The sequence below is a fragment of the Grus americana genome, chromosome 2 (genome assembly GCF_028858705.1).
Source record: "Grus americana isolate bGruAme1 chromosome 2, bGruAme1.mat, whole genome shotgun sequence".
In the NCBI taxonomy this organism is placed as follows: Eukaryota; Metazoa; Chordata; class Aves; order Gruiformes; family Gruidae; genus Grus; species Grus americana.
Window position 1 is genome coordinate 41,593,396 of NC_072853.1, and position 12,278 is coordinate 41,605,673.

A 12,278-nucleotide genomic window follows, 5' to 3' on the forward strand; every position below is an offset into this window, starting at 1 on the left:
GCGTTTCACAGCTGCTGTCGAAATGCCATTCAATGTTGGACCACCAGGTGGCATGATTGGCAAACAGTTTGCCCAGCAGCCCAATGGCTTCCTTATTTTTAATGTAGTTTCTTATGTTCTGCTCCTCTCTTGCATGATTATTATAACTGGCGACAGACTCGGGTGATAATACTATTCTTTATTCTTAAACTGCTTTACTACACAGACAAGAACCAACAGCAAAGACAATCTTCCTCTTTTTAATGTAACTGCTTAGCACCCCTAATGTTATGCTGCTGAAATGACACGAATGGATATTGTTTTCGTATTGTATTTCGTATTTCTTTCCCCTCCCACACTCCCCATAGAAACCAGTAGTACAAATAACACTGCAAAACGTGCGTCGCATCTATAAAAGAAGACATGGCCTAATGCCACTGGTAAGTTCAAATATTATTATTTTTTTAATGTCTTGCTGTATGTATCTTTTCTTAAACTGACCAAGTGAAACTGTGTGCATCATTAAGTAAAAGCTACGTGGTTTTTAAAAACTCTGGATTAAGTAGTGAACAGCACTCAAAGATCTTTTCTGGTTTTTAAGTGTTTTACTTCCCCGTGTTGTCAAAAAGATGAAAACGGAATGAGTGAACTCTGTCAAGGATGAAAAATTTCTTTCATAAGCAGTCAGTGTAGGAGAAGGGAGTACCTCCAGGGAGCAATTCATTCCATTTATCTCAAACACCTATCTTGGGATAGAATGAATTGCTTTCTCATGGCGTATTTTCTCTCTGGATTGATTCATGGAGGGAGCTTGATCGCTGGTTCAGATTGAGACTAATGTGGAGTGATGAGTCCTTCTATATGTGACTGAGGGATGATAAGAGTGCTGCAGTGGAACCTCAGTTGTATGCTTTTAGTGTTTGCACTGAAATTAGTCTTAAACAAAATTTTTGTCTCAAAACACATTTGAATGAAATAGACATTTAACTCTTTGCCTCATTCCATTCACTTAGGACAAAAAAGTATATTACCTGTGCTTAATCAATCCAGACAGAGTCAATCTATGGACAGCTATAAAGCTATTTACTCAGTTGGGTGTAAACTGAATGCTTTTATGATTGGAAATAGGAAAGATCAAAATGTTAGACTTTGGGCAAAATTACTACTTAGTTTAGAGTCTTTTTTTTTTTTCTGTTAAAAAACCCATGAATATTACAGCTTGTCAGTAATTGCTCTCATTTACTTTTTCCACCCCTTTAAATTCTAAGGGACTTGAAGTATTTTGCACAGAAAATGATCTATGCTCTGACATCTATTTGAAATTCTACAACTATCAAGACCGAGATGAGCTCTATTTCCTTATTGCAACATATATAGGTTTGCAGTATTTACTTATTATTTGCTTACTAGTAGCAGTACCTTGTGAGGGGAAACTTGTCTGGGTTTTGCTCTGTTGATTTATGGGAAGAATAAATAGATATACTAGCCCTAAAAAATTTTGATAGAAGTAAGCAAGTTCAGAATGAATGTTGCAAAGTTGTGTATATTCTGTTTGTGTGTGAAGAGCTGCATATGAAAGCTGAGATGGCATTATTAAGGTGAAACTAATTCTTTTGATTTGCAACTTGATATGCACTGTCACTTAAAAAAAAACACAACAAAACAAACACAGAAGAAAAAAACCACACAACCTTCCCCCCCAACCCCCCATACTTTATCTTCAAAGTAAGGGAAATAAGATCCACTCAGCTAAAGTGTGTTTTGCTGAAAGAATATCAACTGACTTGTGAGTGGATCCCCCTGGCCCCTGGTTAAGTCCAAGTGAAAATCCTGTTGAGAAAGTTCCTGTAATGGATGGATTTTGAGTTCGCACACAAATATCTGAACTATTCTCAGTCTTAGCAGTGGTTGATGAAAATGACTGTTCTGAAACAGTTAAAGTATCATTTCTATTAAATCTCATATGCATTAATTCTTAGAAAATTTTACACATATTTTGCAGATCATGAACAGAAACTCTCTAAAAGGCTAGAGTGTGTGCTGGAAAAACAAAGGGGAAAAGCTAATAGTTTTTTTGTAATGCTACTACAACTGAAACATTGAAACTTATGTTTACTGCCAGTATTGAAAATGTTTATGTAAATTTTGTACTATCTTGTTATTGTACCAGAACTCTAGTTCTGTTTTAATGAATTTGCCTAAATATCAGTTGACATTTTCCCCACTTTACAAAGCAAAGTGGAAAGGCCACAAGGGAATGATTGCTTCCCCTGAGAATCATTTTAGTCTTCTAGACTTTTCCTTTTGAAAAAGAAATAGATTCTGACATGATTTTCTTTGTTCTTGAAACAACTTCCTGCTGTTACCCTGCTTCAGACTTTGTTTTCTGGATAACTTTCAAAGATGAAATTTCAAGGTTCAAATGAAGATGATGATGTTGTTGGAGCTTAGAAATAAATGAAGGGTGAGCCCTTTCTCTAAAGGTATTTGTAGCGTTTCAGTTGCTGTCTCTAACAGAAGATCCTCTCTTTGAAGGTGCTAACACTTTCTACATGTAGAACTTAAGGTACTAAGGTGAAGGGAGGGTTGGAATATGTTTTTACAGCCTATGCTGAGCTAAAATAGAGGCCCTCCATATCTTAATCTGAATTCCTTTTCTTCTAGTTATTAACTATAGTGATAATATTTGAATAATTTGATGTTCCATAGAAATCGTAATTATTTAGCTTTGTGTTGTAGCCTTCAGCAGCCAATGGTGGTGAAAGGTATTTAAAGACTTTTAAGTGGGAGGAAGAGCAGCCTGTAACACAGATGCAGTAAAACAAGCATGCAGAAATGTGCCGTATAATGCTTTGTATGGCAAGGATGTGATTTCACTGTGATTACTTGATGAGGAGGCTGATTAGATGGTTTCTTGCCATCGTGGCATGGTTGCAGTCCTTCACCTGCTATTTCAGGCACTTGCCAAGGTGCTGTAAACTGAATCAATCGAAGGAACAATAAATAGAAAAATAAATTTTAAAAAATGTGCAAAACTACCCCTGGCCCCCCCATTTCTCTTGATAAACCTGCCACACACAGGACAGACTAAGATAAGAAAGAAACCCCTTTAATTTCATTTTAAGGTGGAGAAACAGAATGAAATCATTATTCCCAGGTCATTTTGTTGTCTAGCAGCATACCTTTGTATTATAGCTATTGAGCAGAGAGTAGTGCAGTTTTGAATTTCTTGAGCCCCTGCCTAATGCTTCAAATGCAAGCTCCAGGTGCATAATTCCTACTTTCTCAAGTGGCGGTCAAGTTTTATTTTCTTCTAGTCTCTCTACTTCAGTGGTTCTGAAACTGAATCCTATTTACATACATAAATGCCTTCTTTCCACAAATCATTGTTAGTAGGTATTCTTAGTTGTCCAGCAGGAAAATATATTTATTTTTTTCTTGACTCTAGCAGAATTATTTCTAGAAATTTGAAATCTTAAAGGTGCCTGATTGCAGAGAGCACTGTTCATGGTCTGCAAATATTTTTCTGTACCTCCATAAATGCTCAAGTTCTTTCCCATCCATTGTTTCTATGTTTGGTTTCAGCACTCCTTCTGCGTGGTGTGGTTTTTGGGGTTTTTTTCAATGTAATTTAGGCCTGTTTGACCAGATCTTAAAAATGTATAAAATATGGTAGCTATTGAAATGTGAAGTTACCACTGAATTCTGACTTGTTCTTTTAAACAGCTATGCCCTTAATTATGTTATAGTACCTTGTATAATGTTAATCACAATTTGGGGATGGAATTCCAAACATCAAAACTCTCAATGTTTTCTTCCATTTTAGAAAATCATATTACAGAGCATACAGCTGAAAGTTATATGCTGCAATGGCAGCGAGGACATATATCAAATTACCAGTATCTTCTTCATCTCAACAATCTGGCTGATAGAAGCTGCAATGATCTCTCCCAGTATCCTGTATTTCCCTGGATCATAGCAGACTACTCTAGTTCAGTATTAGGTATGTGTAGACAAAAAGTGCATCATGTCCAACCTGAAATGTCTTGAGGGGTTTTATATTGCGTGAAGTTCATGGTACATCAAAATGAAACTGGTGTTAGTGTTCTTAGATGTGTTCTTGTGCACTTGCCCTTACTGTGGACTCAGTGGACAAAAATATGTCACCTTTTTCTCAAGTAGTTCACTCTTCATGTGCAGAGTATGTACCAAGCATCTGCTTGGTCACTTTGAAAATTTGCAGTACTGAGCATTTTGAACACTTTCTGTAATTCTAATAGATGCAAAAGAACCAGTACAATGGCTTTTTATGGAACAAGTTGAATGCATTGAAGTGTATAAAATCCAGGTGTTCTTTTACGGTTCTTAGCATTGCAAGTTGAAGAGGCTAACAAGGCTCCTTGATTAAGGGTCTTTGTGGAAATTGTCTTTTGAAGCTTGTCGTTTTGAGGATTGTGTCCCTCTACAAGGACTAGAGTAAGGGAATCTCATGGTATTCATCAGCACTGCTCACACACTCCAATCTGATGGTTTGGTGGAACTTCACTGGGGCTTGACAGAATAGTTAATGAGTAGGAAGAAGAGATACCAGCTGCTTTTGTGCCTCAGGTAGCAGGACGTGTATTGACTAGGTGATGTTAGTTAAAATAGCTGTCACATATATGTAGCTGCTAGCTCTTAAGCAAGAGGTAGGAGATTACGTCTACTTGAAAGGAAGAAGATGAGTAGCCATTTACAGTAAGACTTTATTCTTTTGCAGTTAGGGAGCAGAGAAAATTACTGGAGAGATTCTGTGTTGGTTTTGTTTGTGCTGTTGCCATTTTTTGTTTTGTTTTTTAAATATTGATTAGAGTACATTCCTGTCTAGTAGAATCGATGCATAGAGTCTAACTATGTTTTTTTAGATCTGACAAAGCCTGAAACATTCCGTGACCTTAGTAAACCAATTGGTGCTCTGAATAAGGAAAGGCTGGATAGATTATTGGTATGTATATCTTGACTTTTATGTACTGCACGTTTTGGACCTTGTACATATTGGCAATAAAAGGAGCTTTGCCAGCAAGCTTTGAGAATTATGTAGATATCTAAAACTAACTATAAACTTTATCAGAAGCAAACTTACCTATAAACATGCCACATTGATTTTCAGCTTGATTTCATCAGTACTGATTTTGTCAGTACTAATTTAAAATTATTTGAATCTGTTTTTTCTGTCTTACTACCATTTCATAAGTATATGCTTTTAGATGTTTTACGTCAGTTTTAAAATAAAATCCCCAAATCCATTTAACCATTGTAACTGCATTTGTATGGCAGGCGCTGAGATACTATAAACATATATGGAAATATAAAATTCAAGACCAGTGGATTTAAATGTGTAATGTAAAATATATGTATGAATTAAACAAGACAAAGCAGTAGAAATCTTAAGTACTTCCATTTAAGAAAAATGCTGGATTTGAGTACTTCAAAGGGTGGAAATCTGAATCCATGGAGATCAGAATCCCAACTTGAAATTTCCGCATGCAGATAATAGTGCACAAACTTTTTCCATTTCTCAAAGTAGGCAGACTTTCTTTTGATAAGCGATGAAACACATAGTTATAGGCTTAAAAAGTCCCCAGTTTCTTGACTTCCAATTCTTTGTATAAAATCGTCTGCTATAGTGAGTTAATTATTCCAAAATAATTTACAGAACACAACTATATTTAATGTTTTGGAACATTTATTAGTTCTTAATGAAGCATTAGAAAAAAAAATTGCCAGACTAATTACATTATATTGACAAAAAATATTGAATATTTCAAAATCATAAAGCTTCCTAAGGTTGTGGAGGATAAGAAAATTATCAATAGTATGCTTTCAATAACAGTAAATAAAGTTTTCTTTCTAAGATCTGACAGTTTCCTCACACTGTTAGCTGCCTCATACTTACTGCAGTAAAAGTAATTTTATTTAGATTATGATAGGTTTTAGGGATAACTCATAGGAGTTTAAGACAGGAGGGAGTCCTGCAGGCTGAATTAAGTCAGTATGTTCTTCCATACCCTCATTACACTTCAAGTGAAAGACAAAAAGGAAGTCTTTGTTTGCACTCCTCTGAAGTTGAGTCATTGCAGTTAAGTGTGAAAGTGAGAGAAGCAAAAAATCTGAAAACCTGATAATTCTGGATTATAAGTTATGACAACTTTTTTGCCTTATTGATTTACTGATCTATTTAAAGCTGCATGGTTATTAGAACTCAGAGTTTGTTTTATTATTAGGAAAAAAAAGAGGGTAGTCCTAATCTGTGTCTTAAAAAAAAATAATAGTGTGTATGCGTTCAATATTGAAGGAAAGCAGGAGTGCTGATTTTAAACAGACCTCTCTTTCTTTTTTCATATGTTGCAGACACGTTATCAGGAAATGCCAGAGCCTAAGTTCATGTATGGGAGCCATTATTCATCTCCGGGTTATGTTTTGTTTTATCTTGTTAGAGTTGGTAAGACAGCTTTTATATGCTCTCTGAGCAGACAGTTGTCTCCAAAGTGGACAAGGTTTGGAGCAAGCTGATGATTTTTTTTTTTTTTTTCTTTCTCCTTAGCTCCAGAATACATGCTCTGTCTGCAGAATGGAAAGTTTGATCATGCTGACAGAATGTTCAACAGGTTTGTTTACATTTTGTCTATAACTAGGTTAGGTTTGTTTTCAAATATGCATCAAGGGAGTGCAAAGCTTTAAAAAATACTTTTTTTAACAAATGTGTGATTGATATGTGTTATCTAGTCTTGCAGAAACCTGGAAGAACTGTTTGGATGGTGCAACAGATTTCAAAGAGGTAAATGATTCAAGTCTTTCTTGGTATCTGTGCTAAGCTTTCTGTTCTTAGATGTCTGTTGTTCATTTGAAAGTTTTGGGGAGTGGGGTGTGTTTGGCTGGATTTTTTTGTTTTGCTGTTTGTGGTTTTTAGTTGTTTGGATTATATTTTTTTTAAGGCTGTTGATTGCATTTTATGAATCCTTTAACATTATTAACTTCTTTCTCTGTAATTCCATGATTGCTTGTCTGTGTCTGCTTTCTGACTTTTAGTTTAACAGAAGTATCATTGTGAATGTTACTGGAATAAGTGGGAATTACCAGAGTGGATTAAGGCTGAAAAGATGCAATGTTATGTATTGTCTGCTGGAATCTTGTAGGGATTTGGCTGTATTACAACAGTACATCTGGAGAGGTTAAACTCTAGAAGTTTTATCTTAGTTTTTTGAGCCTTATAGAAAACATAACTTGTAGAATATATTGAGAATGATTAACTGTGAGATAGTGGGTGCTGTTAAATAATGTTTCTTTGATAAAGGAGTTTAATAGGGATACTTTTTTAAAAAAAAAAAAAGTCTGTAGTTAATGGTTAGCTATGGTGGTCTTTCAATAATTGACTTAACCTGTGAAACTTTTGTCATCATTGTAGTTTTTTTCTAGATTTTTGACTTGACTCTTACTTGATGTCTTAAAAATGAGAAGGTAGCTATGCAATGAGAGTCCTGAAGATATTCTTAGATATTATGGATTCGTATGTCACACATTACATGTTAAAAATATTTATGCCACTCTGAATTTAGCTCAGAGAATTACCTTGTAGGTTGTCAAGAAGCCCAAATGTAGGTGAAAGGGTAATGGGAGGAAGTTGCCAGTGCTTCTTTTCTGACAGAGAAGAAAGCATGGAGAATTACTACCCACCTTTAGGGCTTGACATACTAACTCTACGCCATCAAAGTTTGTAAAAACTGAATTCTACTTAAGTAATCAAAGCTAAGCGAATCTCAAAACTTTTCTTTTTCTTTTTTGTGGTTTTTTTTTTTTCCCTTCCAGTTGATTCCAGAATTTTATGAAAGTGATTCTAGTTTTCTGATAAACAGTTTGAAGTTGGACTTGGGAAAAAGGCAGGGTGGAAAGATGGTTGAAGATGTAGAGCTTCCCCCTTGGGCATCAGGTAATAATAGTCAAACTTCTTGTATTGTGAATTAATTCAAGATTACCTAGATTCTGGGGATGGTGGTTCTTCTTTCCACAATCTCCATTTTGTTTTCTTCTGAAGGAATTTGTGGTTCAAAACATTAACATAATTAATAGTTATGTTTAATTTTTATAGCAAATTTGAGAGGTGGGGTGTTGGGGTGTTTTGTTTGTTTGCTTTTTCAAGAAGGAAGAGGAACAGGGATGGATATCAATACTGAAGGGATTATCTTCTCCTTTAATTAATCTTTCTCTTGCCAGATCCTGATGACTTTCTTCAGAAGAGCCAAGAGGCTTTAGAAAGTCAGTATGTATCAGAACATCTTCATGAATGGATTGACATAATATTTGGCTACAAGCAGAAAGGAAGTGAAGCAGTTGCAGCTCACAATGGTAAATGTGCACTTTATAGAAAGAGCAAAAATAAGGGGGATACTTTAATGAGGCCGGAATGGCAAATGACAGCATATCTGTAATGCCTGATTTGTTTTGAGCATGCATAACTATGCTTTGAATGCTTGATCCTTAAAGGAAATACAGTTCTTCATTACTGGAAAATAGTGTCTTATCTAGTAAAATCTATTCTCTTCATGGTGATTTGCATCTTTGAAGATGTACTTAAGATGGTAGGCAAGAAGATGGTACAGCATTGCTGTTAATTTGCTCACACAGCACAGTGTGGCAATGTTGTATGGAATTAGTGTTTCCCAATTAAAAATGAGTGTCTGTAGGGTCTCCGCACAAGCACGTATTTAACTTTCCTACACTGTAATTGTAGTGTGAGAATTTCAATGCAATTTTTCCCCCTCCTTCTAAGAGAATTGGCAAGGGGAAGAAGGGTCTAATGGGCTATAGCTCTTTAGGAGCAAGAATGAGGGAAAAAGTATGCAGATGACTAGGTTTGTCCTTGTGTGTATATATATACTACTGCAGTAGTATATATACTTTTTACTGTACCTGTGGAAAGTTTCACTGTTTGCAGTCTTATTCTGAGCATGTATGTAGCCATTGTAAATGCTTACAAAAGGGGGTGTTAAGTGATTGCTATGGTGACGTGTTTAATTTATCTAGACCCAATAGTAATATTAATGATTAACTTTCTCAGCAGTCTGATATTTAGAAATGTATGTTACTACACAGTAAGGAAATGTCCTTTTGGTAAAGGAAGATTAGAGATCGGATTTATTCCAGAAGCCCTGATCCTTTTGAAGGATTGCAAGTAACAGACAATGTTGAGATGATAGTTTGCACTTAACAAGACAGAGTAAGTTTAAAAAGAAAACCTTCCTACAACAAGGGAGGAGGAAAAAGCAACTCTTCACTTAAGTAGTCAGTGCTTTGTACTTCCAGGGTAAGATAATGTGATTTGCTTGGTGGTGGTTTTTTGTTGGATTTTTTTTTCTGGGTTTTGTTGTTGTTGCGGTTTTTTAATATGCTTCCTTAAATCACAATTGGCTATATTTTAGGTTTGCAGGGTTTGGCATCCAATCACACTGTGACTGTAAGTGTCAGTTACAATGTGCCAGAGGCTTTGAATATGGCAAATTGGCATTTAAATTATGGCACCTATATTTTTATCTCTCAAATGAAAGCACTTTTTATGAACATTGTGTTTCTGCTGCAACGTGGATTTTTATTAGCGTAATGAATTGCAGACACTTGAGTTAGATAAGAGAGTCAGAAGGGATCTGTGTATGAATGAACTAATGTCAAAATATAAAGTAAGTATTCCTATGCAGAGGCCCCAAAGTAATTCACTGTGTAACTGCTATTCTCATAACAAATGAACAAGTGAATAGGTAGACCTTTATAATCATTCTTTGCTGCATTTTGTTACCTAAGATAATCAGAGATTCAGTTATGCAACTATGCTTTCTTTTTTCTTTTATTCTTTCTTTATTGGAAGAGTGGGGTGGTGTATTTAATGACGCTTAAATAAGTCATCCTTCCTTTATGAAAGGACTAACTTGTTCTGAAACTTTCTCTGAGTCTCTTAGAAATCTTAGACTTTTTTCAAGTAAGAAACCCAGGATTAAAACGCAAGATCTCAAACTCTATAGCCTGCTGAAATAGCTTAGTTGCTTAAATATAAGCAAGTTGAGTGAAAAACACAACTTTTTTATAGTAGGTATACAAGACAAAGAAAATAAGCCTTGTATATCTACATTGTACAAATAAACTTTTTTTTTCCAGTGTTTCACCCATTAACTTATGAAGGAGGAGTGGATTTAAACAGGTAATTAACAAGAATCAGAATGTTTTTGTTAAAGCATTTAACATTTAGCTAAATTTCTCAGTATCCCTCCAGGCTCTCCACTGGCTGTAAAAGTGCTGTGTACGTGAATATGTGTGTGTGTGTGTGTATATCCATGTTATACTCTCAAATATGCAGAGAACTAGCATCAGCTTGTCTTTTTTAGCATGCATTGAAAGATTGTTGTTTGAACATTTCTTCAGTCTGGGTTTCATGAAATTGTTATGTTTGTTGTTTTTTTTTTTTTTTAATTGACGAGCATACTGTCATTGTACATAAACAAAATTATGAAGCTATCATATGCCTGTCCATCACTTCTGTGGTAAACCAGTTCTGTAGGAGTTTGTGATGGCCTATAGTGCTGTAGTAGCTGCACATGCAGGCCCATGTTTTCAGGGGAGGGAAGGAAAAAAAAGTACTTGCTTACTTGGCTTAATTAAATGTCTTGTTTTTGTAAAGTATTATGGACCCCAATGAAAAAGTAGCTCTGCTGACACAAATCTTGGAGTTTGGACAGACGCCAAAACAGTTGTTTACAATTCCTCATCCCCGAAGGATAATACCAAAGTTGAAAAGCTTGTCTCAAACTTCTAGTCACAGTGTTTCCATAACTGAGTCTCCAGGTAAATATATAACAGATAAACTGACAATGTAATGGGTATGTAATTTTGAGAAGTTCTGTATCTTTCTCCCACAGGATCTCATTATACAATTCTCTTGGCCACTTTCCCTGTAAGCCAACTCAAAATAAATCCATGAACTAACTGTTAAAGAAAAACTGGCAAGATCAGTTTCAAATTTGAAAATACAGGTGTTACACTGCATGTTTGCCTTCTGTTCCAGTGGTCTCCTCTGGGACTGCTTAACCTCTGCTTTTGAAGCTGTGGGAGTGCTATCATCCCTGGCCTTTCATGACACTTCAAAATCAAGCTGATGTGACAGCAGCTTCAGTGCCCATATCTGCAGTCATTCTAAATGATGTAAAGATTTGTTCAGGTTTTCAACAGGGATGTCTTTGGGGTGATCAATTGGCTTGGTCTAAATAAACCCTAAGAACTTAAATTAAGCATCCAAATTTTTTTTTTCCTTTTCCATGACTTGAATGAAAATCTGTAAAGAAATTACTTTTGTTTTTCCTACATGCTGTAGGGACAATGTTAACTGAATAACTTTCTTCAAGAGAAGGAGATATAGATATATAGATATATAGATATATAGATGTGTGTGTGCGCATGTGTGTGTGTGTAATATATATGTATATATACACACACACATACAAAAAAGATGTGGACAGGCTGGAGGGGGTCCAGAGGAGGGCCACCAGGATGATCAAAAGACTGGGAAGCCTGCCATATGAGGAAAGGCTGAGAGAATTGGGTTTGTTCAGCCTTGACAAAAGAAGGCTTAGGGGACACCTCATCACTATGTTCCAGTATTTAAAGGGGATCTGCAAAGAGGATGGAGACTCCCCTTTTAGAAGGAGTCACGTGGAAAAGACAAGGGGTAATGGGTGCAAGGTACTTCTGGGGAGATTCTGACTGGACACAAGAGGAAAACTTTTCATAATGAGAACAATCAGCCAGTGGAATAATGTCCCCAGCGAAGTGATGGATTCCCCAACACTGCACATTTTTAAGATTCGGCTGGACGGAGTGTCGGGCCATCTTGTCTAGTCTGTGCTTTTGCCAGGAAAGGTTGGACCAGATGATCCTTGAGGTCCCTTCCAACCTGGTATTTTATGATTCCATGATATGTAATGCCATCACAGGCTTCTGTTCAATGACCATTTTTCTGAAACTAAGATGCTATGGTCCTCATCATATGTATAGTGGTCTACTAAATCTTCAGCCCAAGTATCACATGGAAAGGTTTTTCTCAGTTGGTGTTCTTCAATTCACTTACCTTTTGATGGCTTTCAATTTTAAGCAGAGAAGTGAAGATGGGTGCTACTTAGCATGGCAACCTGTAGCATCCAAATGGCAAGAGTGGCTTTGAAAGTTGTATCTGGTGATAATAATGTTCATATGTGTTAAATAGATATGGTGGTGTGCTGCCT

At 36.0% G+C, this 12,278-nt stretch overlaps 1 protein-coding gene across 6 annotated transcripts in view; it reads left to right on the top strand.

The window, feature by feature from the left end:
• Positions 1 to 12,278, top strand: part of NSMAF (neutral sphingomyelinase activation associated factor) — a 41,204-nt gene that overhangs the window by 19,095 nt on the left and 9,831 nt on the right. For 4 of the 6 annotated variants that reach the window (XM_054815536.1, XM_054815535.1, XM_054815537.1 and 1 more), the window contains 11 exons: positions 348 to 419; positions 1,248 to 1,356; positions 3,806 to 3,982; positions 4,884 to 4,963; positions 6,370 to 6,460; positions 6,563 to 6,626; positions 6,745 to 6,796; positions 7,825 to 7,945; positions 8,230 to 8,361; positions 10,162 to 10,204; positions 10,682 to 10,845. In XM_054815536.1, the coding sequence (XP_054671511.1) occupies positions 348 to 419; positions 1,248 to 1,356; positions 3,806 to 3,982; positions 4,884 to 4,963; positions 6,370 to 6,460; positions 6,563 to 6,626; positions 6,745 to 6,796; positions 7,825 to 7,945; positions 8,230 to 8,361; positions 10,162 to 10,204; positions 10,682 to 10,845 (1,105 nt within the window). Of the gene's footprint in view, positions 1 to 347; positions 420 to 1,247; positions 1,357 to 3,805; positions 3,983 to 4,883; positions 4,964 to 6,369; positions 6,461 to 6,562; positions 6,627 to 6,744; positions 6,797 to 7,824; positions 7,946 to 8,229; positions 8,362 to 10,161; positions 10,205 to 10,681; positions 10,846 to 12,278 lie in introns of those variants that run through there. The other 2 variants (XM_054815540.1, XM_054815541.1) reach the window with 1 other exon arrangement.